The sequence below is a fragment of the Megascapheus bottae genome, chromosome 5, assembly GCF_031878675.1.
Source record: "Megascapheus bottae isolate mThoBot1 chromosome 5, mThoBot2.hap1, whole genome shotgun sequence".
Taxonomy (NCBI): domain Eukaryota; kingdom Metazoa; phylum Chordata; class Mammalia; order Rodentia; family Geomyidae; genus Megascapheus; species Megascapheus bottae.
Genome location: NC_143513.1, coordinates 26,663,918 through 26,688,271, shown reverse-complemented (window position 1 = coordinate 26,688,271; position 24,354 = coordinate 26,663,918). Strand labels below are relative to the sequence as shown.

The window sequence follows — 24,354 nt, the reverse complement described above, 5'->3', positions numbered from 1 at the left end:
TCATATTGTTACAGTATTTCACCTTGTTATCTGATATATTGTATATATGTGTATTTGTTTATTTGAAATTGGATAGGGAAGGGGGGAAAACAAGATGAAGGGCATTGGTGGTACAGGGAAATGGGGAAAGGGTATCAATGTATGTGAAGTAATGCACCCTCTATCTGGTGAATATAATGTAACCCTTCTATTAATTACAAGAAGAAAAAATATATGAAAAAAAAAAACCCTGTCATTTAGGTTCTCAGGTCTAAGGAAAGCTGAGCTGATGACAAAGCATCCATTATTCTCAAGCTCAATTTTCCTGTTTTTTTCAGAAGATAGGCTCTTGAAGGTTTATTGTTTTTGTTTCCTGCTAATGCTGAAACTTGAATTCTAGACTTGGGCTTTTTTCCTCAGCATTTTGACCCAAGGCTGTTACTGTATCATTTGAGCCACAGGTCTACTTCTGGCTTTTTGAAGGTTAATTGGAGACAAGGCTCATACATTCTTGCCAGGGATAGCTTTGAATCTCAATCCTCAGGTCTGTCTCTGTAGTTAGGAAATCAGGCATGGGCCTGAAAAGATTTTAAGTGTTGAGAATGATAGCTTCTATATTTGTTTCTATAGTAACAATTTGTTTACCATTAGGAATAACATGTGAAACACACTGAAATCCAAGTTTATTTCTACATTGCTGAATTTTTTACTTAAAATGATTGTGCTGTTTTACAATGTCTTTTTGCTATGCCAAAAAGTTAGTAACCATATCAACCAAAAAGTAATTTTAATTTTGATTTAGAAATTTTTAAATAAGTTTTGGCTAGATCTTAATAGAATTGGATATTTGAACAGAATATAATTAAAGATAGAATTAGATATAGAATTGGTAATATAATTAGATATTTGACCTTTAATCAAATTAGAGTCAAAAAATATTATTTTTGAAGCCGGGCGTGAAGGCTCATTCCTGTAATCCTAGCTACTCTGGAGGCTGAGATCTGAGGATCAAGGTTCAAAGCCAGCCTGGACACAAAAGGACCTGAGACTCTTATCTCCATTTAACCTCCAGAAAATGGGAAGTGGGACAAAGGTAGGGCAGTAGCCTTGAGCTAAAGAGCTCAGAGACAACTCCCAGACCCAGAGGTAGGGGCATAGCTTTGAGCTAAAAAGCACAGGGACAGCACCCAGGTCAAATTCAAGCCCCATGACCCCCCCCCATACACACACACACACACACACACACACACACACACACACACACACACACACACACACAAATCCAAAAAACAAAACAAAACAAAAACCCACATTATTTTTGGTTCCAAGGGTTGAATTAAAAATAAAACTAAAATAGAAAGTACAACTGACTTTTTCTTTTGACTGTTTTGTGTCTTAAAGCTTTGGGCCAGCGTAGTATCCCTGAGCTTTTGTGCTAAAGATTAGTATTCTGCTGCTTGAGCTAGAGTTCATTTATGGATTCTTTTTGGGGGGTATGTGGGGGTCATATTGCTTGAACTTGGCCTGGGCACTGTCCCTGAGCTCTTTAGCTCAAGGCTAATGCCTTATCCTTAAGCCAAGCCCCACTTGCTGTTTTCTAGAGGTTAATTGGAGATAAGAGACTCGGGTCCTTTGTGGACCATCTGGTTTTGAGCCTCAGTCCTAATATCTCAGCCTCCTGACTAGCTAGGATTGCAGGTGTGAGCCACTGCACCTGCCTTGGATTTTGTTTTTTGATAATTAATTGGAGATAAGAGTTTCATGGATTTTCTTGCCCGGGCTGGCTTCAAAGCTGATCCTCAGATCTTAGCATCTTGAATAGCTAGGATTATAGATGAGAGCCACTGGTACTCACTTTTTGAAGTGAGTTTTTATTTCAAGCAAGTGAGACACTGACATAAAACTGATATAATTTAACTTTATTATTATTTAATTTTCCCTCCTGTTTTTCAACATTTAAAAATCTATTGTTTTACTTTGTGTATAACTACTAAAACAACATGTGGTTGAGAGTAAATGAGGCTCATGTAGGAAAGAAATCATGTACTCTTCCAGAGAAATATACAATTCAGAGAGAAAAGAGAAGGCCTTCTGCTGCTTCACAAATTCAGGGTTCTAGTCTAACCTGGTCCTTGGTGCAGATGAAAAGACAGCTCCTGTCTCCTTACTCATCCTTCCCCAGGACTCCAGTCCCTGTGGCTTCTTCTGGCCACTATTGTTATGTGCTTTGGAGTATGATTGTTTGTTTCTGGCAAGAGTCTCCTGATGACTAATTATTAGTTCAATGGAGGAATTACAAGGACAGTATAAAGTACCCAATGGGAACTGTCAATAAGAGCAAGGAGTACTTTACTTTTATTTTCAGTATACGCAATATCACTTTTTTACACCTTTTACAAAAACTATCAAGTTTTTTCAGGTGATTAGAATTTTTAGATTAGAATTTATTAACTAAGGAAACCATTCAGGAATAGTTAAAAGACTCATTTACAGCACCTGAGGTTCATTATAATTATTTAAAAAATAAATTTACATTCATAGCCAAGTTCTTTTAGAGTAAGAATAGGCTGAAGAGAAATGAATTTCTTTTAAGAAAATGTCCTTTCATTTGACCTTTGCTTACCAAATCTGAATGAATGAGCCCTTCTTCAGACATTCATTTTCCATGAAAGCTGAAGAAAGAGTCCTGCTATCTTCATTACTCTGATGCTGATTTTTAGATTACGAAAGCTGAGCTGTCTTGGTGATCATGTACTCTAGAGCCTGGACTGTGGCCATGCTTACTTGGGAGATGTTTCTGTCTCTCCATCTGGACTGAGTCCCAGAGGCCTTACAAGATATAATGTTCATAGGCTGTATGAAATAAGTAAACAAGCCTAATTTCCTCCATGAGTCTTGGGTGATAGTCTTGGGCAAATCTCTCCCAAGATGAAGATAAGAAGCTTGCTATTTCCCACTTTACTCCATTTAAAAGAGATTCAAACCTTTGAAATATATTAGGAGAGATCGGAACCCTCCCCTAAATCAGAAGGACGATTGACCAGAAAATAAGAAGCAGATGCAAGAGAGCTCTTTGCCCTTCTCTTTGCCTAAAAGTGAGACAGACAAAAGATATTTCAGGACAACTCTATCAGAAAGGACAAAAGCTGACCATGGATAAACAGATCTTTACAAACATGGAGAAGATCTTAGAGGAATGTAAGCTTTGTCAATAGCTTAGACTTATTCACCTTCCTAAATTGCCACCTACAGAGATTCAAACTTTACACCTTTTGTCTTGACACATTTCTAATAATGGCCTAGTTTCTGTTGAGAATTCTGTAATAGAATTAAAAGCCACAACTCTGAGAACTCATCATCTGGGTGTTTCCATGTATATAGGTTAGTTATTGTCAATCTCTTTTGTATCTGATGCCCTGTGTATAGTTCTTCATATGGTGGGTGTGGCTGTAGATGATGGGGTCTGAAAATTAGCTTTCTGGCCTCAGAGTTCATAGGAGACAAAACAAGTGGATGCAGGCAACACTTGAGATTGGTGGATATCACACAGTCACTTCCTGTGAACACAAACATGAGGATGGGGCAAAGTACTGAAAGTCAGAAGAGGAGGACATTTCTTCTACCAGAAACAAACTGAATTTTATTTGTTTCAGAGGGACTTCAACTCATTCTAGGTAGAATGAGCAAACTGAGAAAAATCATCTGTATGTGGTGAGATATATTGATTCAAGACCGGGGGAAAGGTTGGTGCCTTGGTGACAGAAGAAACTGCAGGTCAGATGGAAAGCTGTTTGTGTACCAAGGATCCATCTCTCCAAGGACCAGTGGAAGGACTTTAAAAATTAGTCGTGAAATTAGTAAATTTTGCCATGGTTAGGGCCCCATATGTATAAGTTTTTATGGGCATTAATGACATTTACTTGTGAAGGAATTCATCTTCCATTGAAAGACCCTTAAGAAAAATCTTAGGGAAAATTCACATTCATTTTCTCTTATCTTATTGATCCCCTTTGCAGAAGAAGAAAGTGAAGCACATGCACCCCAGGTAGCCCCATAAACACAAGGGCAGGCCCTCATCCCTGTAACAGGCTCTTTCCTCTCTCTGTCTCTGTCTCTCTCTCTTTCTTTTTCTCCCTCCCTCCCCCCTCTCTCTGTGTCTATCTCTGTCTGTCTGTCTGTCTGTCTCTCTCTCTTTCTATTTCTCTCTCCCTCCCCCCTCTCTCTGTCTCTTTCTCTGTCTCTCTCTGTCTCTCTCTGTCTCTCTCTCTCTCTCTCTCTCTCTCTCTCTCTCTCTCTGTCTCTCTCTCTCTGTCTCTCTCTCTCTCTGTCTCTCTCTCTCTCTCTCTCTCTCTCTCTCTGTCTCTCTGTCTCTCTCTCTCTCTCTCTCTCTCTCTGTCTCTCTCTCTCTGGGCTGATTTGTGTCCTAGTGTTTCCTTTCCTTCTATGTTTTTTGTTGTTGTTTGGTTGGTTGTGGGGCTTGAACTCAGGGCCTAGGCACTGTCCCAGAGCTCTTCAGCCACAGCAACAGGTTTTCTGGTGGTTAATTGGAGATAAGAGTCTCACAGACTTTGGTGCCCGGGCTGGCTTTGAACCGCAATCCTCAAATCTCAGCCTCCTTAGTAGCTAGGCTTATAGGCATGAGCTACTAGCTCCCCACCCTTCCTTCTACTTTAGAGGAAGGTGATGAGTATCACAGATGAAGATAAACAATGAAACTGGTGAGCTGTAGAAAAGTCAATCATTCTAAATGCATATACCAAATGGATTACTGAATTATCATGAGTGTGATATTTATGCATTAGTTTCAAAGAATAATAAATTGTGTTAAAAGACTCAAACCATCTGTTCTACTCTGGGAGAAATGTTTCTCTGCATTTGCCCCTCCATCCTTTGGATACTTCAGAGGCATAATGCAAGTGACTACAAATTTGTTTCCTTTTTTCCTTTCCTCTCATTCTTAGCTCTCTTTTGCCTCTTTTCCTAAGTTTACCCAAGTTTTACAAAGTTTTCCTAAATTTACTAAGTTTATTGCCTAGCAGAAGTGGCTGGCCGTAGGAGTGAAGTCTCATGTGTTCTTTTGTACTTCAGTCTGATCTTCGAATAACCATAGTTATGCAAGCAAATGTTATCCTGAACTAGTATAGAAGAGGAAAATTATAGTATAGATACATACTAATTTAAGAAACATATAATCTTTATTATCTAACAAAACCAGTATTTCCAGTTAAAATATTGGCATTGTTTTTCCCCCATATGATAATGTTTTACTCTGTGCTAGCTGATGTGCTTTCAAAGATATCCATTGAGTATGTGATTAAAAATAGATTTGGTTCACAGCTGTCAGAAGTAACAAAACCCCAAGAGCTCTTAAGTAAAAGCATTTGTTTTAGATGGCATGAGATATCTGCAGGAGAGGAAGTTTATGGATACCTCCTGGGTTAACAAACTCATTTATACCTTAAGTTTATCTCTCTGAGAGACAAATACATTGTTTGGGTTTTGTGGTTGGGATAAGAGCAGAATGTGTTTTCTGACAAAGAGTGTATTTTACATTTCCTGGAAGCATCCATTGAAAAGCCCTGCCTAAGAATGTTCATTGGTTCAGTCTCCTGCAGAGACAGATTGGACAAAGCATCCACAGGCCTATTTGTCTTCACACTGCCTACCACTGACACATCATTTCTACCCCAATGTGTCCTGTGTAAGTGTTTTGGATGCAATTCAAGTTACCTCTGGTAATGGTACCATTGATCATTCTGTGGTTGTGGAAAAGTTAGCTGTCCTTGGGGTGAATAGCTTTATTGTGTATGGTGACAATCGATTTCCCTTTTTCTTCAGACTTAGGCTGGAGGGGTTTTAGACCAATGTGTTAATGACCAAGCAGCTTTGACCAGATGAATAATGGAGAAGGAACATGAATGGATCTGCTCTAAGTTGACTTTGACTTGAAAATATGGCTAAAAATGGAAACTTTTCTACAGACTTGGTCAGCAGGAGGCTGGGAAAACTGTCATAGTATTTGTGGGATGGAGCTGGAGGGGGTGCTGGCTGGAAGAGATTTTCGTAGTGAATGTTTGTTTATTTGTTATTAAATTTGTTTATTTAATGGAGTCTTACTGTGTTGTCCAGGCTGGCCCTAACTTGAGTGTTGCTTTTAAGTTCAGTTCTGGGGTTGGGAGTTTGGCCTAACATGCACAAAGACCTGGGTTCAATTCCTAGGTACCACATACATAGAAAAATACAAATCCAGAAGTGGTGCTGTGGCTCAAGTAGTAGAGCTTTAGCCTTGAGAAAGCCCAAGGACAGTACTCAGGCCCTCCATTCTCAAAATCACTTTCTCTCAATAAGCTAGTAGTAATGACATCAGAACCACCTGTCTTAAAAAATTACTTATGTAGAAAATAAAATTCAACCTCGTGCTGGTGGCTCCCACCTATAATCCTAGCTGTCAGGAGGCTGAGATCTGAGAATAATGTTTCAGAGTCATCCTTGACAATAAAGTCCCTGAGACTCTATCTTCAATTGAAACCTGAAGTGGTGCTATGGCTCAAGTTGGTAAAACGCTAGCCTTGAGTGCATAAAACTTAGAAATAGCATCCAGGCCCTGAGTTCAAGAGATCAAACTACAAAAATCTGTCCCACTCCCTTAGTTTGTCACTTGTAAGAATATCCATGTTCTAACAGAGCTTTTTTGATTCTGACTATGGAGCTTGAAAAAGACAAAAGTAAGTTCAGAATTCATGTTAGTTGGGGGAGTGTGAGAAAGTTTATGAAAATGTATATTACAGAGGCCAAGGCATTCATGTGCTTCTTTAAGTAAAAATAAAAATAAATAATTGCTGTTTACTGGGCTATATGAGAATTAATGGAATGCCATCTGAATAATTACTGTCACAAAAACAAAATCACGATGTGTGGAAGCATGATAGCACTTCATGTTTGAGTTCTGTTCTAAAATGCTAATCCAAAATCCAAAAGCTTTGAAACATTTTAAAATTGGTTTTTTCAGTTTCAGGGCATCTGATCACTAATGAATCATTTCTTACAAGCCCTCATACCAAGAAGAATATGGCCTATTTCTATTTGTATCTAAGATTTATTACATTTCTCATTTTCTTCTTTGCTCTTGGAAACCATCAAATTTTATACCTATATTCAATACTTAATTGTACAAGATAGATAATAGAAAACATATTAATTAATTAATTCATTTATTTATTTGAAGTATCAAAGTGTGAACACATGACCTTGTGTTTGCTAGGTAGGTTCTCTGCTTTAGAAGTGAGAGCATATTTTTGTTTTATCTTATTTCTGACTTAATTTGGTATTCAACTATCAATTTCTCTTTGCTCTGACAATTTCTACATTTTAAAATATGAGTACATTATATATTTCTATAAACTTTCACATCTCTGGTTAAAATGACAAATGTAACTTGATGTACTTAGAAATACACTCAAGCGTTCAAACAATCCAATTCCATGTTAAGCCTAACCAGGATAAAATGTCCATAAGTCTTTAAAAATTAAAAAAAACTAACAGGGAGGAAAAACAAAGGCCTTCACAGGATGAGATCTAGCCCAGCAGAAAGAAAACAAACAAATTTTAGAGCTTATTAAAAACGAGAACTCTGCAGGCGTCCTGGATGCTGGTGGCTCACACGTACAACCTTCCCTTTCCAAGGGGATGAGGTCAGAGAACCTCCATCTGAAGCCAGTTTGAACAATCTATAAAATTCCATCTTCCCTTAACTAGAAAAAAAATCAGACTAGAATTGTGGCTGAAATGATCAAGTGGCAGATCACCAACAACAAAAAACTGTACAATTTGGTACAGTTTAACAAATGGAGTTCAAGCCCCAGCATGAGCATAAAGAGAATAAACAGACAAACTCTTGGGTCTCAGCTTGGACCTTCAGGAGAAGGTCCACCACTAAAGTGGGGCCCAGCAGTGTGCTGCAAGTCCTCAGATGTTTCTGACACTCACTTAATTGTGGGAACCATGGATGTGAAGGAGCTAGAAGGCTATCTTTAGGAATCAAAGGAAACTATCAAAATTTCCCTCTTTAACAAAAGCCATATAATGAGTGATTGTTGTCCTTAATGTACTATATTATCTCTCATCTCTTTTGCTGTCCCTTGGTTATCTCATATTGTTACAGTATTTCACTTTGTTATCTGATATATTGGATATATTTGTATTTGGTTATTTGAAATTGGATAGGGAAGGGGGGAAAACAAGATGAGAGGTGGGGGGTGGGGGAGGGAAATGGGGACCAAGACATGAGAAAGGGTATCAATGTATGTGAATTAAGGCACCTTCTATTTGGCAAATATAATGCAACCCTTCTATTAATTACAATAAAAATATATGAAAAAAATTTCCCTCTGTCTTTGTAGGAGACTATTTTGGCAACTTTATTCTCACAGACCTTACATAAAACTCCTTCATTGGAACTATATGACCTTTTACTGTTGGTAAACTTATTTCACAGCAAAATGACACAACAACTCACAGACATATAATCAATAAATTCAACCATGTCTGGTAGAAGTTAATTATACTCTGATCATAGCCATGGACCACTACCAGTGGAATTTCCCCTTTTATACATTTTCCTTCTTGGGATATTTCAACTGAATAGAGCCATAAAATATGTGATCTTTTGCAGCTGGACATCAAGGTTTATTCATGTTGTAGTGCATGCCATTAATGCATTTCAATGCTCAAAAGTATGAGGACACTTCTATTACAGAGATAAGCCATGGAATACTGTTGCTTGTTTGTTTGTTTTAATCCAACCAGCAACTGGTGATTGAGCATTGACATTATCTCCATTCTTTGGCTATGGAGAACAAGCCTGCAACAAACATTTGTGTATATGTTGTTGAATAAATGTATGCTCTCAAATTTTCTTGAACAGAATTCTAGGATAGAATTGTTAGGACATCTAGTAGGATCTTGTTTACATTTTTAGGAACACATCAAACTGTGCATTTGACAAACCAGTCAGCAATGCTGAGGATTCTAATTTTACTCTATCTTTTGCAACATTGGTTTTATTTGTCTTACTTGTTATTTTGTAGTATATAGCAGTATCTAATGGTGCCTTTAATTTTTATTTTCCAAAAGTCTAATGAGATTGAATATCCTATGGCTTTGTGGGAGTTCTTTGCTAATAGTGGGGGCTGGACTTGGGGCCCCATGCTCTTGCTTGGTTTGCTCACAGCTAGTACTCTACTATGCAAATCATGCCTTCAATCCAGCATTTTTCTGGTTAATTGGAGATGGGGTCTCTCAGATGTTTCTACCTAAAAAGTGCGTTGAACCCTGATCCTCCAGGTCTTAGCCATGTGAGTTGTTAGTGTGACAGATGTGTGCTATCAATACTTGTTCAATGGGAGTTTTCCCTCACAGTCTCACACTTGCTAGGCAAAATTGTGTAATTTCAAATATTTGTGTAATCTTGCACTTGGTATTCTAGCCTTTCTGATGCTAATCTAATGAAACTATGTTTCCTTGCTCTATTCTGTTCTACTTGTGAGCTATCTATATTTGGAATCATAGGTAATACATTCGTGACAATAACATGCAATAAATCTCAATATTTCATCATGTCCTTGCTTTATGTAGCTCTAATAGAGTATGAAACTTAGGGGCCTTACGCTGTAGCTTGGCGTTTGCACTCAAGGCTAGTGATCTACCACTTGAGCCACTGAGCCACAGCTTAACTTCTATTTTATTTATTTATTTATTTAGTTAGTTAGTTAGTTATGTTGGTTAGTTAGACATAAGAGTCGCATGGACTTTCCTATCTAATCTGGCTTTGAACTATGATCCTCAGATCTCAGCTTCTTGAATAGCTAGGATTACTTTGCTGTGCTTGTCTGTTTTTAACTTTTGACTTGCCACTTGAATTTTAAAATCGACTTGGTAGCTTCCATGAAAATCATTAGGTTTTATACTAGAATTATGCTGACTCAATAGTTCAATTGGAAGCAGCCTGTTATATTTACATTATTGAGGCTACTGTTGTGGACACTTTGAATTCCTCCATTTACTTATTTTCTTGCCCTCTGTCAATAAAGCTTTGTGATTTTTTTTTTAGTATAAAGAGCTGATACAATTTAGCAAAATTTATTTTTACACATTTGTTACATATGATGTTGTTTGAAATTGCAGTTGTTACTTCATTTCAATTTGTTTATAATGTATAGAAATAATAGACTCTGAAACCATGCTTTTGTTGCATAACCTCTTTAAAAGCAACTATTTATTCAAATACTTTGAAATTCCTTTATTTTTATGGATCACAACCACTTTACCTTAAATAATGACAAGGTTCCCATAAGATTGGTATTACTTCTCTGTCAAAAGGTTTGAAAGGATTCACTGCGAAGGCCATGTTGGAGTAGAGTTTTCTTTGTGAGAGAATCTTGGCATAAATCCTCTGTCCTCACATACATCAATCAGTTTAGCCCAACTCACTCCATAAATTTTAACTGCAATCTTGTTCTACTCTGAAATACACAAGTAAGCAACCTAACAAAATGATGTCTACTAACCAGCCAATTCTCACATATTTCCATCAAAATATATCTAATTATCTGAAATTTCTTTGTTTATCTTAAACTTTTATAAATGTTGTTTGTTTGGTTGGTTTTCTTTCTAAGTAGCTATATTTATTTTCTCCCATCCAAGTCCCCGACCCTGCTTAGCTTTCGAGATCAGCCGAGATTGGGCGCATTCAGGGTGGTATGGCCGTAGACTATATTTATTTTCTTATGAACATAAAATTTCAAAGAAGTATCATCAAGTAGCATGGAGACTTCAGGGAATATACAAACTTTGTATATAGTGCCTTTGTGTCTTGTTTCCCACCATACTGCCCTCTCTCCCCTTAGGATACCAATTCTACATTAGAGACTCACAGCTCATCCTCCAAGGCCCCTGTGTTTCTATACTGATGTTCCATGAAGAAGATGACAGCAGAACAGAGATGTGATCAGTAATGAGAGTTTCATGCTGACAAGCATGTCCACGACCCAGGAATGTCAAGAAAGGATGCTATGCACTTCTGAAGTACCTCTAATACTTGAGAAAACTTTCATTCTTGAAAGTCAATGTAACACTCACTGTTCCATTGTGGGGAAAGAAAAAAAAAGAAAGAAAGGAAGTGCTTTAGAATATTCATGTTATCAAAAGAAAAACCTTGGGAGATTGATCTTTACCCGTCAACAAAGTGAATATATTAAACCATATTTGATTTATGATCATTTATTTATATTCAAGGTACTCTTGGTTTCCAACTTTCACTCCTTTGATTCAAGTGACTTTGGCAGTTAGCAAGTGAACTGTAATTTTTCTTGGGTTGAGAGAAAGAGCTAGTTATTGCGATAGGTCAAGAAATGCCAGGGTGAAAAAGCAGGCTGTTCTTCTGAGATCAAAAATTAAAAACCTTCCTATTTCATATAAAACTTCAGAAATATATCAGGCAGGTTTTTTTCTTACAAAAATATGAATTTCTAGGAGGGAAGGCAGGATGGATTATTTTAAACTACCCATTAATTCCATCAAGTTCTATAGAGCATTCTTTCTGCCAGAAATTATTTTCCTTTTTTAAGCAAATCTCTTCCTTAGAGTGTGACACCCAATTTGTTCAGTCAAAGTCAGCAAACTTTATAACTTACCTGGGACTGGTGGCTCATACCTGCATTCCTAGCTATCCAAGAGGCTGAAGTCCAGAAGCTCACTGAGGTTCAAAGCCAGCCACAATAAAATCTATGAGACTCCACCTCCAAGTAATTATAAAATTGCCAGACTGAGATGGACCCTGGTGGCTTACAACTGTAATCCTAGCTACCCAGGAGGCTGAGATCTGAGGACTGTGATTCAAAGCCAGCCTAAGTAGGAAAGTTTGTAAGACTCTTGTCTCTAATTGCCACCAGGCAAAAGTGGTGCTGTGGCTCAAAGGGGTAGAGCACTAACCTTGAGTCAGAAAATTCAGGGACAGCACTAAGGTCCTGAGTTCAAGTCCTAGGACTGACAAAATATGCCAGACCAAAGGTATGTGTTAAGTAGTAGAGTACCAACCATGAGCAAGCCCAAATAAGAGTGTGAGGCTTTGAGTTCAAGCTCTAGTACCAGTAAAAAAGCAAACAAAACACAACACTGTACCACAAGAGATAACTAAAAGCCAAGTTCTCTCAGGTGATAAAACAAAATTTCATAATAGCTACATATCTCAATATATTTTTAGTTGTGACCCAGACAAGATGTTCTTGATATTTTGATACAATCAGTTGAAATCCTTCTATAATATATATATCTATATTTTAAAAATAGTCACCTTTTGAAAAATCATTACCACATTACCACAAAAATCATTCTCTCCTTGAGTTATTGATAATTGTAGGGGTAAAGTATTTAGAAATTATATGTCAAAAGTCAAAAAGGTTGACTCCAAATAGGAAAAAATACCACAATAAATCTTTATAAATCAATATGTCAATAAAATTAACCAACAAAAAATAATTGTAACATATCTCCCCATGATAAAAGTATATTTCAATATCTTTTAAAAGCTGCTCCATAAATCTGCACCTTTTCTGCTATTGATAGTAATTAGAGGAGGGGGAGAATTGCCAAGAAATCTTGATCTCTGATCAGTAAGTTTCTCATTAGTGGTAGGACAATAAAAGCTATTCTGGGCATACCATGGAAAAGAATGATAGGGTAATTATGCTGAGGAGATGAATTTATACACGCAGAACTGGATTGTAAGAAGGACAAAGAATGAAAAATATAAAGCAAATACAAATATAGCAAAATAACAAAATATCTAGAGCAGGTATGCAACAGATTCTTCTACAACTCAATTTTTCAATTGATCTGAAATTTGTCTAGTGCAAAAGATATATAAGAAAAACTTACAAGCTGGATGCCAGTGGCTCATGCCTGTGATACTAGCTACTCGGGCACCTGAGATCTGAGTATCTTGATTCAAAGTTAGCATGGACAGGCAAATCTGAAAAATTATTATGTCCAATGAATGAATAAAGAGCCCAAAGTAGAGAGGTAGCTCAAGTAGCAGAGCACTAGTCAATGAACATAAAAGCCAAGTGAATGTACAAGGCCCTGAGTTCTAGTCCCATACCAGTACTCACATACACACACGCATACACACATACAAGAAAGAAAGACTGAGGGAGTGAATTCTTGACTTCTCACCCATCAGAGTTCTTCAAAGTTTTCGACATATAGCTAAGACCAGTACAATGCTCCTAATCACAACTGGTAAGAGAAGCACAGAAGCATGGACCATTGTAGATATTTAGGAGTTTAAATACTTCAAATGCCATTATTTGAGTGACTCACTAAATATCATGAGATGACAGCGTGGTCTCCACTCATGCTTCCTCAGGTGGGGAGCTACCTTCTGTATGTGGCCTTTCCCATCTCCTGACAATCCAGAGTTACAGTCTTTCCGCACTGACCTAGTGAGATGCCTCCCTACATACTTGGTATCCCAAGTTATCCATTTTTCCCAGCCAATTTAACTGTATTGACACACAGGAGTGTTTTTGTATTGTATTATTGTACTATTGTGTGTGTGTGTGTATGTGTGTGTATGTGTGTATGTGTGTGTATTAGTACTAGAGCTTGAATGCAGTCCCAGGGCCCTGTCCCTCAGAATTTTTGCTCAAATTATATACTGCTGATTAATAGGAAAAAAGGGTCTCATGGACTTTCCTGCCCAAGCTAGCTTCAACCCACTGTCCTCAAACCTCAGCACTGGTGAGTTGGTGATGGCCAACTGTAGCATTAAACTTTAAAAAGAACATAATTCATGTTCAAAGGTTTCCCAGTGCCAACTGATTGATTTACACATCAGATGCACAGCGAAGCCCCTGCAAAACCCAAATCTTTGCATTTACCTTAGACACTGTCCACTTATACATTTATGGACTCCACACACCATGTCTCCAATGATAACATCCATAGCACAGTGATCTTGTTCTTTCAGAACTAACTATTCAACAGAAATGTCCTTCTTCCTTTCATTTGTATATTTCAATAGGGTTACTCACATTTGTATGGGTTCCTAGTATCTCAGAGTCCACAACATTTTGCCAGAATGACTACCACTCTACTTATTCCATAGTTTTGCAAGTGAGGATACCACCATTACCCTGATCCACCCAAATCATCATTTACAAAGCCTGTTACCAGGCTCATTTGAGCCTGGATCTAGCAACTCAAAGTTAGCAGCTCACTCAGAGTTAGCATCATGAGTTAGCTCTACAACGTGCAACTGGAAACAAACATCATGCAAATAGATTGACATCTATCTTGTGAGAAAAGACACTCAGATAAGGGGAGACAGAGATTGTGTCTCCTGACTTTTCTTTTTTCCCAAGGCACTTTCAACATCTTTGCCAAATTAATCTCAGGACCCTAAACATGAGGCCCATATCATCTCAGAAACACTTTGGTTCAGTACCTCCTAGAAAGTGCTGTTCAGCAAGGCACTTGGCCTCTCGGTAGGGAAGATGCTTCATCTCCCTTGACAAATAAGCATCCAGGACTCCTGCCATTTTTTTCATAAAAGAAAGGATTCAGGTCTTGACTCAGCATTAATGCTCAGTTGCAAATAAGACGGTACCCTACCCCCGCCTAATTTGCTTATAAAAAATATTCAGTTATGCTCCAAGTTCCATTCACTTACTAATGAAAAGTAAATGAGGTCAACCACTGTGTTTGATTTGTCTTGGAAAGACAGAAGCGGCTTTGAGACAACAAACAGCATTAAATTAAAATAAGTGACTTTCCTCCAGGGTGGAAATTAGATTTCTCTCCAAAGAACTTAATATCTATAAAATGCAGTGGTGATGCCAATGAGGCAGAGACTGCTTTGGTTCACAGCGATTCCTAACTATACATCAGGACTTAAAGATTGTGTGTGTGTGTGTGTGTGTGTGTGTGTGTGTGTGTGTGTGTGTGTGTGAGAGAGAGAGAGAGAGAGAGAGAGAAAGAGAGAGAGAGAGAGAGAGAGAGAGAGACAGAGACAGAGACAGAGAGAGACAGAGACAGAGACAGAGACAGAGACAGACAGAGACAAAGAGAAACAGAGGCAGAGAGAGACAGAGAGAGACAGAGACAGAGAGAGACAGAGAGAGAGAGACACAGAGACAGAGAGACAGAGACAGACAGAGACAGACAGAGAGAGAGACTGAGAGAGAGAGCATGCAAAACTATTATTGATATTTAAACTTGCATACGTTCCATCCACTATTCCAGGATCCATGGGCCGAGGGACTGGAAGCCACTCCTGCCCAATGGTCAGTCCACCTACCATTTTTGCAGATGGGGCAACACTGGTCAGGCTCATACACAGGGTCCACACACTCTGTCTGAGGACAGGCTGACACTGTGCACAGCACTTCTCCATTAGCTTCACAGCGGCACTGCTCACACGGAGACACCTGAAACACAGGGCCACAGTCAGGGTCAAACCCCTCATATCCTTGTGTGTATTTTAGGGAAATAAGCAGAAGTGGGTGTGGCCAGTGGTTTTCCCGGCACAGACCCAGGCATCCTGAGTTTAGTAGACTGCCTTGGGTGTGTAGATCGTCCATGGGGACAGAAGGCTCTGCTGTCTTTCTAGTTCTAACCAGGGCAGCTCTAGAGCCAGCTCTCTCCATAAGCTTCATTTTTTATTAAAGAATTTATTAACATTGATTTTTACATCAGATTTCAAATGACTTATTTAACAAACAAGTATTCAAGAAGGGAATCTGTATATACAATCACTGGCATTTAGATTTTAGAACATAATTAAAATTAGGCTGAGGGTTTAATATGTCATAGATACATATTAATCTATGTAATACAATATTATTTCTATAGAGTCATAGATTTTTATGTCTATGTAGTTGTGTTTATATTTCCAATACCATGTCCATAGCAGTGGGTATGCAAATATTCAGTCCTTGCTCTTGTACCATTTGGATCATAAGCTTCATTTTTTAAGGATTTTTTTTTACATTTTTAAATAGCAAATTACTACTGATTTCTTACCCCAACCACTCCAATTGCTTTCCAATAGCCCAGCCATGTTACTACCCAATCTACCATGTGTTTTCCCTAGGGTTTTCAGGTAAGATGCTAGCACAGAGAAGCCAAGAAAAGGTGAAAGGGGAAACTGAGCCCCGTCAGAGCCTAGCTCTTTCTGCCAGATGGAGATTATTTTGTCTTTGAACTCCCTCAATAATCTAAACAATCCTTATTCAAGCTATTTGCTGGATGGAAACTGAGAGGTATCAAGGATTTATATGATGTTCCCTAAGGCATCAAATCAGGAGGCATCAAGCGATATTCCATAAGAAAATAAGCTGTGTTGCTGTAGTTCTGTGACTGTTCCACACACCTCCAAGGCTTGGCCTGGCCACTGGTACCATATTCCCTTTAGGTTTTAAGCTCTAATTAGCCTCCAAACTTAGCCAAACTCTGCCTTCTGGAACCTTTTGAATCCAGCACCACCACCACCATTCTTAGAAAGATTGCACGGACGCCAGGATGCCATTAGTTACACCCTCCCACAGCACTTCATGCAGGGTGTGGTATGGGGAATTCTGTTCCTGGAAACTTCCCATGAGGTGATTTCGGATCTGTACGAGGCATAAACAACAGATGCGTTCCCATCATACACAGCCAAAAACTGCAAAGTGGAAATCTGCTAGTTAACAGGCAGCAGAAATGGTGGGGGAGGTGTTGTCATATGGTTTCCTGCTTTCTCTGGAACAGGGAGACCCCAGCTGGTTTGTGCCCAACAACCTGATGTGAATGCCACTTGCCAGGTAAATGGAAAGACTTAGAAAAAATCATATTAAGTGAAGTAAGCCAGACTCAAAGGAATTTAGGCTCAATGGTTTCCCTCATTCATCACAATCAGTAGAAACCTTGGGCTCTCCTAGCAGAGATCTGCAATAGAGCAAAACCTTGATATATAAGGCCATATAGTATGAAGCTAATTGAAAGGACCTCCAGGATATTGAAACAAACGCCATATAATGAATGATTGTTGTCCTTAATCTACTATGTTATCTTTCATCTCCTTTGCTGTCTCTTGGGTATCTCATATTGTTACAGTATCTCACTTTGTTATCTGATATATTGAATTTATTTGTATTTGGTTATTTGAAATTTGATAGGGAAGGGGGGAAAACCAAGACGGGGGGTGGGTGGTGGGTGGGGGGGAAGGGTGATGGGTACCAAGACATGTGAAAGGGTATCAATGTATGTGAATTAATGCACCTTCTATCTGGCAAATATCATGTAACCCTTTTATTAATTACAATAAAAATTATTTTAAAAAAGTGCAAGCAGCACTTCCTGTCTTTGAAATGAGGAAAGAAATGACTGCTGACTCAATTTGACAGTAAATATATGTTTCCAGGCACCAGACCACAGTCAACCTGTCTGGGCACCAGGATTTAGATGACTGTGTCTACTGGTGTATGGTACTTAGAGGAAAGAAAAGAGGAAGAGAAGGGAAGAAAAGGAGAATGGGGAAAGAAAGAATAGAGGAAAGGGGAGGGGGAAAGAAGAGAATAAAGGGGAAGGACTTAGGGGGTATGTTTGTCCACCTATGTATATGCGCTTGGCAGAAAGAAGAGGACAGATGAAAAGAGTGAAGAGAAGAAGGGAGGAAGGTGGAAAAGTAGGAGGGTAGAGGAATGGAGGGAAATGGGAAGAAGGTGAAGGGAAGGGAGAATAGAGGGGAAAAGAAAGGGAAAGGGAGAAAAAAAGGGAACAGAAAGAGAAGAGACTGAAGAAGAGGGAAGAAGAGAGAAGGGGAAAGGGAGGAAAAGCAGATGGGGAAGGGAAAGGGAAAAGGGAAGAGGAAAAAAGAAGGGAGAGGGAAGAGGTAGAGATAATGGAAGGGAAACTGGAAAGAAGAAAGGAGCAGGATAAAGGGAAAGGATTGAGGGAGAAGTATCTCTGTGAGTACACACTTGGCAGAAAGGAAAGGGGAAGTGAAAAGACAGAAAGGAATAGAAAGAGGGAGACGATATAAGGGAAAGAGATAAATGGAAATGAAGAAGGGGAAAGGAAAGAGAGAAAAAAAAAACTTTGAAGAACTCCAGAGTAACTCAGGGCATAATAATGACCTGGTTAGCAATGCAGCCTTTAAAGTAAAGTCAGTCTTCCAGCAATATAAAGGCATGGTTTGTTTTGCTTTTTTTGTTTGTTTTGAGATAGAATCTCTTTATGTAACCCAGGGTGGCTGGAACTCATTCCTCTTTCTTCAGCCTACAATATGCTGGGATTGTAGGCATAGGCTACTCCTGTGTCTAGAAGATATATATATATATATATATATATATATATATATATATATATATATATATATATATATATATATAGAGAGAGAGAGAGAGAGAGAGAGAGAGAGAGAGAGAGAGAGAGAGAGATCTGAGCAGGGAGAGGGTTGTTGGTCATGGGGCTTGAACTCTTGGCTTGGGTGTTGTCCCTGAGCTCTTCAGCTCAAGGCCACCTCCCTACCCCTTGAGCCATACCCCCACTTCTGGTTTTCTAGTGGTTAATTGGAGATAAGAGTCAGACTAATGCCAGAGCTGGCTTTGAATTGCAATTATCATATCTCAGCCTCCTGAGTAGGCTGGATTACAGACGTGAAGCACTGCACCCAGCTAGACAAAGACTTTTTAAAAAGTATTTTGGTACAATGAGCTTTGGGGTATTTTTGTTATCCTATTACACTGTTGTTTCAGTTTTATTTTCCTCCATGTCCCACAATTTTTCCCATTTAGACTGTAGCACCTCTCAGCCTGCAGGATGAGAAAAAAATACAAAATTTCTTAGTTAGAAAACCTTGAGTGACAAGAGTCACAGTCTAGTGCCTGTCCCAAACCTTCAGGTGGAAGAACTTCAAGCATAAGCCATGAAGCCCAGATGGTGAGGATTAACAATAAAGCCAGGCCACTGGGCTGCCCCAGGGGAGGGGATAGGAGTACAAGGAAAGAGAAGGAAGAGGAGGGGAGGAGAAAAGAGTCCTCCATTAAGGGCAGTGGAATCAGCCAAGCGCAGGAAGGTCTGATAGCTACCTCCTGAGGTCTGTTCTTGAGCAGGTAGCCTAGCCTCTGGGCCTGTCCTCCATGGGGACAAGGCACCACCCCTAACCAGTTGGAAATTGGAAAGGAAGCAGAATGGGAGCCCTGTGTCATTTCCCCAGGGAAGGCATCAGGAAGGAGAGCAATGTGTACAATGACAAGTCAAAAGGCTCCAGGTATCTGGATGGGAGGCCTGAGGCAACCCAGCAACAGAGCCCCATGATGGGCTTAGCTAGGCAAATGGGGCCAAGGCTGCTGACCTAGAAAGGACTTTCTTTACTGCTTCCTCCTTCCCCTGCCTCTTCCAGTGGAAACCTTAGGGTCCCTAGGCCTCAGAGCTTGGCTCACGTCCATGTTCATTCACATGCCAGCTTGCTGGAGTGTGTTTGAGAGCCATGAAGTACAGAGAAACTATGATTCAAGTAGTTCCAGATCCCTTCTCCACAATCCTAGTTGATATCTAACATCACACTCACCCTAGGTCTGCCCCCTTTATCTCTGGTCCCTGATCCCTGATTTCATCAGCTCTTGCATTTCTCTTCTCTCTACTGCTATGCCAGGCTCAGACCCTCCAAGCTTCTCTACAGGAAGGCTGGAAAGAACAAATGACAGAGATTGCCATCCCTCAAATACCAGCTCGGTGTCCTGCTAGTCTAACCTGGCAAAAGTCCTCTTGATGATCACAGGCCCTCTGTTCCACAAGTCTTCTCTTCCAATAATGGCATTGTCAGCACTCTTGGCCCATAACAGAATCTGCCTTCACCATAGTTCTGTCTCTTGACCCACAGTGCAAGCCCAGGAGCTGGACACCCCAGTCCTAACCCATGGCTCCTGGTAAGGCCTCACCCCTGTGCTCAGAACTTCCACTCGCCACTTGATTCCTCCTGTGTTAGGCCCTGATCACTTGCTGAGTCATATACAAGTAGCTAGGCCTGCCTTTGTCCTGGCAGAGCCAAAAAGGCTAGGTCCTGCCTCTAAAGTTCACTAACACAATCCACAGAGCACGACTTTCCCTGACCATTCCTCTGTTTCCCTTCAGCTGACCTATCTTCTTGGTGAAGCTCATGTTAATGAGTTAAATCTCTACAGAATATATAGATCTAGCTAAAACACAGGCTCCCCTGGGCAGCCAGCTTTGTTACTACCATGGACAGAGCCTGGGATGTCCCTTTGCAAAGCCATGCTGTGAACAGGTACGTAGGCCTCATGTGGCCCTCATATGGCATAGACCATGTAGTGAAGTTAAAAATATAATCAATCAAACAAACACAATAGTCAGCTGTCCGTGTGAATGGGCAACTCCCAGAGGAAGAGGCAAGCAGGCTTAGCTTCACCTTGACACATGCAAAAACAACAGTAATCACTAGTTGGGTGCTGGTGGATCTCATCTGTAATCCTTGCTACACAATTCAAAGCCAGCCCTGGGCAGGGAAGACTATGAGGTTCTTATCTCCAAATAAGCACCAAAAAACCCAGAAGAGGTGCCATGGCTCAAGTGGTAGAGTACTAGCCTTGGACAAAAACTGCTGAGTTACAGCTCACAGGCCCAGGAAAGGAATAACAACAACAACAACAACAACAATAACAACAATAACAATAAAAAGTTGTCACTGAACCTGAAGCCATGAGTCCTGGGAAGCTGGTAGCAATACAGAGGGATGTATGCCATCCTCTCTCACAATTCTGGGTCCAATTCAGCCTTAGTACCCACTATTCCATCACAGGGTCCTGCTCTGGGCCTCAAGGTACCTGCTACATTCAAGGAGCAGATGAAAATTGTTGGATGAAAGAATATGATTTTTCTCAGTTGAGAATGAGAATGAAGATCTTCTCTATTCTCTTCTACAGTCCTAAGCCCATCTTTTGGAAAGGTTAAAACAGATATGAGATCTGCAGGTGACAGGGATGATTAACAAAGTGATGTATCCTGGCCCTGGTTTCTGCTTGCATAAGCTTAGCTGACATTGACACACATGGTTCACATGGTGACTTACAAGTTTAAGTTGTTGCTTATACCCAGCAGTTCTTGATGGAGCTAAGAAAAGTACCTTCATTGCTAAAGCAAGACAATGTTTAAAATGACAATTTTGACAGGAGGTTGAGATCTGAGGTTTGAAGTTCAAAGCCAGTCCAGGTAAGAAAGTCCATGAGACTCTTACCTTCAATTGACCACCAGAAAAGTGGAAGTGGTTCAAAGTGGTAGAGCACTGGCCTTGAGAAAGAACAGCTCAGGGACAGCACCCAGGACCTGAATTCACACTACAAGTGAAAAGAAAAAATAAATCTGAACTATTTACAACATAAATGATGCACATGAAGAAAAGATACTAATGATACACATTTAACAGTAATTGAAATGGAACTAACCATAATTGTTTAGACCCTTATGATGGTCAATAATTATTATTATATATATGTATATATATTTCATAATCATGTGCACTTAGACATCAAGGACTGTAGAATAAACATTGATCCCATTTCTAAACAGGTAGAAATGAGCATGTACCCTAAACATGATACATACATATATATATTTATTTATTTATATGGTATATGGTCATGGTCTTGGACTCTGGGCCTGGGCATTGTCTCTGAGCTCCTTCATTCAAGGCTACCACCCTACACCTTAAGCCACAGTGTCACTTCCAGTTTTGTTGTGGTTAATTGGAAATAAGAGTCTCAGAGACTGGTGCCTGGGCTTGCTTTGAACCACAATCCTCAGATATCAGCCTGAGTAGCTACAATTACAGGCATGAGCCACTGTGCCCAGCTTGAAATAATTCTTAAATGTAAGTCAAAATCCATAAAAATGAATACTGTTTAAATCAAGTATCTTATTTGTAAATTAAGAACCCTCCTTGACATGACCCACATAGTCTATACTAGTCTAGAACTCTTGGAGTGTTGGGATTACAGGTATGTGCTACCACATCTAGCTAATACAGTATAAATGCTATGGGAGTCATTGTTCTACTGTGCTGTTTAAAGACTTCACAGAAGAAATTTATCAGGTTCTCTGAGAAACTCCAGTGTAGAGTGGTGGCCTCCATAGAGGCCAAGTCCATAGATCTAGAAGGCTGAATTTACATCCATGCCAATCTATGTTTCCATTCCATCAGCATCTCCCCACCTCCTCTCATTCTTGCATCAGAAATCCAAAGTTTTAGTTTCCAAGAGGGCAGACACAAGGTTAAATAAGTACTCAACTGTGTGGTGGTTAAGAATTCTACAAGTGAGGCTTTCCAGAGGGGAAGTGGTCACTTTTAATATATCTGAAGATGGATTTTCACATCTCAAGAGTCAAAATCCGAGATAGGCACAGAGACTTATAACTTTAGTCGTAAATACTTACGAGGCCTAGATTGAGAGGATCACAGTGCAAAGCCTGGGTGAAAAGGTCATAACATCTTCTCTTATGTAGTAGCTAGGTATAGTAGCATGCGTCTGTCAATCCAGCTATTCAGGCCAATGCATAAAGGAGAAGCTTCTTTTTGAAAAATAACTTAAATGGCAGGGTGTGGCTCAAGTGCTAAAATGTTTACCTAGCAAGTGTGAGACATGCTGAGTTCAAACCCCCATGCTGCCAAAAAGTCAAAGAATTGAAAAGTAATAAAACCATAAAACCCAAAGGGGTGGGAGTGTGGCTCAAGAGGTAAAGTACCTGCCCAACATGCACAAGGCTGGAGTTCAATCCCCAATACTGTCAAAAAGTATGGAGTTTCTATTTTTAGTGAAAAGAACAAAGTTGTGACTTAGCAACCACATCAGAAGGAAGATGAAACACCTTTGGATTTGGAAACAAGGACCTGAAATGGGAGGAAGAAGAACAAAGGTCAAGGTCAAGATCAATCAGGAGCTGTTAGAGGGAGCAAACATTCCCTATGATTGAGAGGTCTGAGAACTTCGTCCCTTTGTACTCTGGACTCTTGGGGGAAGGGGAGAAAAGAAATATATATATATATATATATATATATATATATATATATATATAGAGAGAGAGAGAGAGAGAGAGAGAGAGAGAGAGAGAGAGAATATGCACATGGGCTCTGGTTTTCAGCTTGATTCTGAAACCACCATGCGCAGAAGTCCTGCAGATGTTCTAATTGATGACAGTATAGTCCAACGTGTCTGGTGTATAGAATTCTTGGGGGACCAAGAGTCTTGAGGGATTTGGGATAGAGTAAAAATATGTATACCTGGTTCAGCAGAGTCTACCACCCATAGCCACAAGGGCTAATACCGTGATCCCAAGGAAACTAGGGGGTCAAATTGTAACAAGGGACAAGAATCTGGAGCTGTCACAAAGATGTGGTGCCTTTCTCTATGCTCTGGAGCTATGGAGTCATTTCTACTTGGGATGAATAAACTGTGGATATCTGCAGAGGGAGAAACTGCTGAAGTACCCTACTATGATCCCCAAAGCAGTGCAACTCCGGATACTCCAAAGACTAGCAATTCCAAAAGAAACTCAGAAAGCTTTCACAAAAATCTTCAGCCTTCTGTAGAGCTGGAGAGCCAGGAATCAAAAGAAATTCCCTGAAATAAAATTCAATAGTCGCTATGTTTCTAAATTCTGTGATGATCTATTCTACCCTGTTTTGTTCTTATTTGGAGGAGCAAAAACTAAACAAAAAGAACTTTAAAAAGATCTCTCCACCTGACCAGAGGATTAATCTGAATGTCACTGTCAGAATATTGTCACCAGGGGGCGCAAATGTACTTTCTAGGCGCTTAATCTGTCAACTAGTGTACAGAAAGTCACCCAGTCCCCTTCTATTCAGACAATGTTTCTTTAGTATCTGATAAACCTAGAACTATGTTGTGTCAAAGCTCTAGGGAAATGTGAAACCTGAGGCCTTTTGACTCAGTTGTGAAAGAGAGAAAATGCACCCACAGGTCTGGTGACTCACCAGTGTGGCCAGCTGTAAGCTATAGTTAGAAAATAATTCACTACCCAAAGCCAGAATCTGCATGAATCCTGGACAACAAGGGCCCTGGCACTGTACTTTCTACCTGTAATATACTTTAATATACTTACCTGTAAGGCAACCCACTTGTCTTTGCCTTCTTCTTGTTCTTTTTTTTTTTTTTTTTTTTTTTTGCCAGTCCTGAGCTTGAGCACAAGGCCTGAGCACTGTCCTTGGACTTTCTCAAGGCTAGCATTCGACCACTTGAGCTTCAGAAACACTTGCAGCTTTTTTCTATGTATGTGGTACAGAGGAATTGAACCCAGTCTTTC

The 24,354-nt window shown here is 39.6% G+C and overlaps 1 protein-coding gene across 2 annotated transcripts in view; it reads right to left on the bottom strand.

Moving 5' to 3' along the window:
• Vwc2 (von Willebrand factor C domain containing 2) overlaps positions 1–24,354 on the bottom strand; it is a 115,218-nt gene that overhangs the window by 77,709 nt on the left and 13,155 nt on the right. For both annotated transcript variants that reach the window (XR_016535405.1, XM_090332322.1), the window contains exon 2: positions 15,335–15,464. Coding sequence is in view for 1 of the 2 variants with exons in the window: in XM_090332322.1 (XP_090188448.1) it covers positions 15,335–15,464 (130 nt within the window). In the remaining variant the exon portion in view is untranslated. The remainder of the gene's footprint in view (positions 1–15,334; positions 15,465–24,354) is intronic.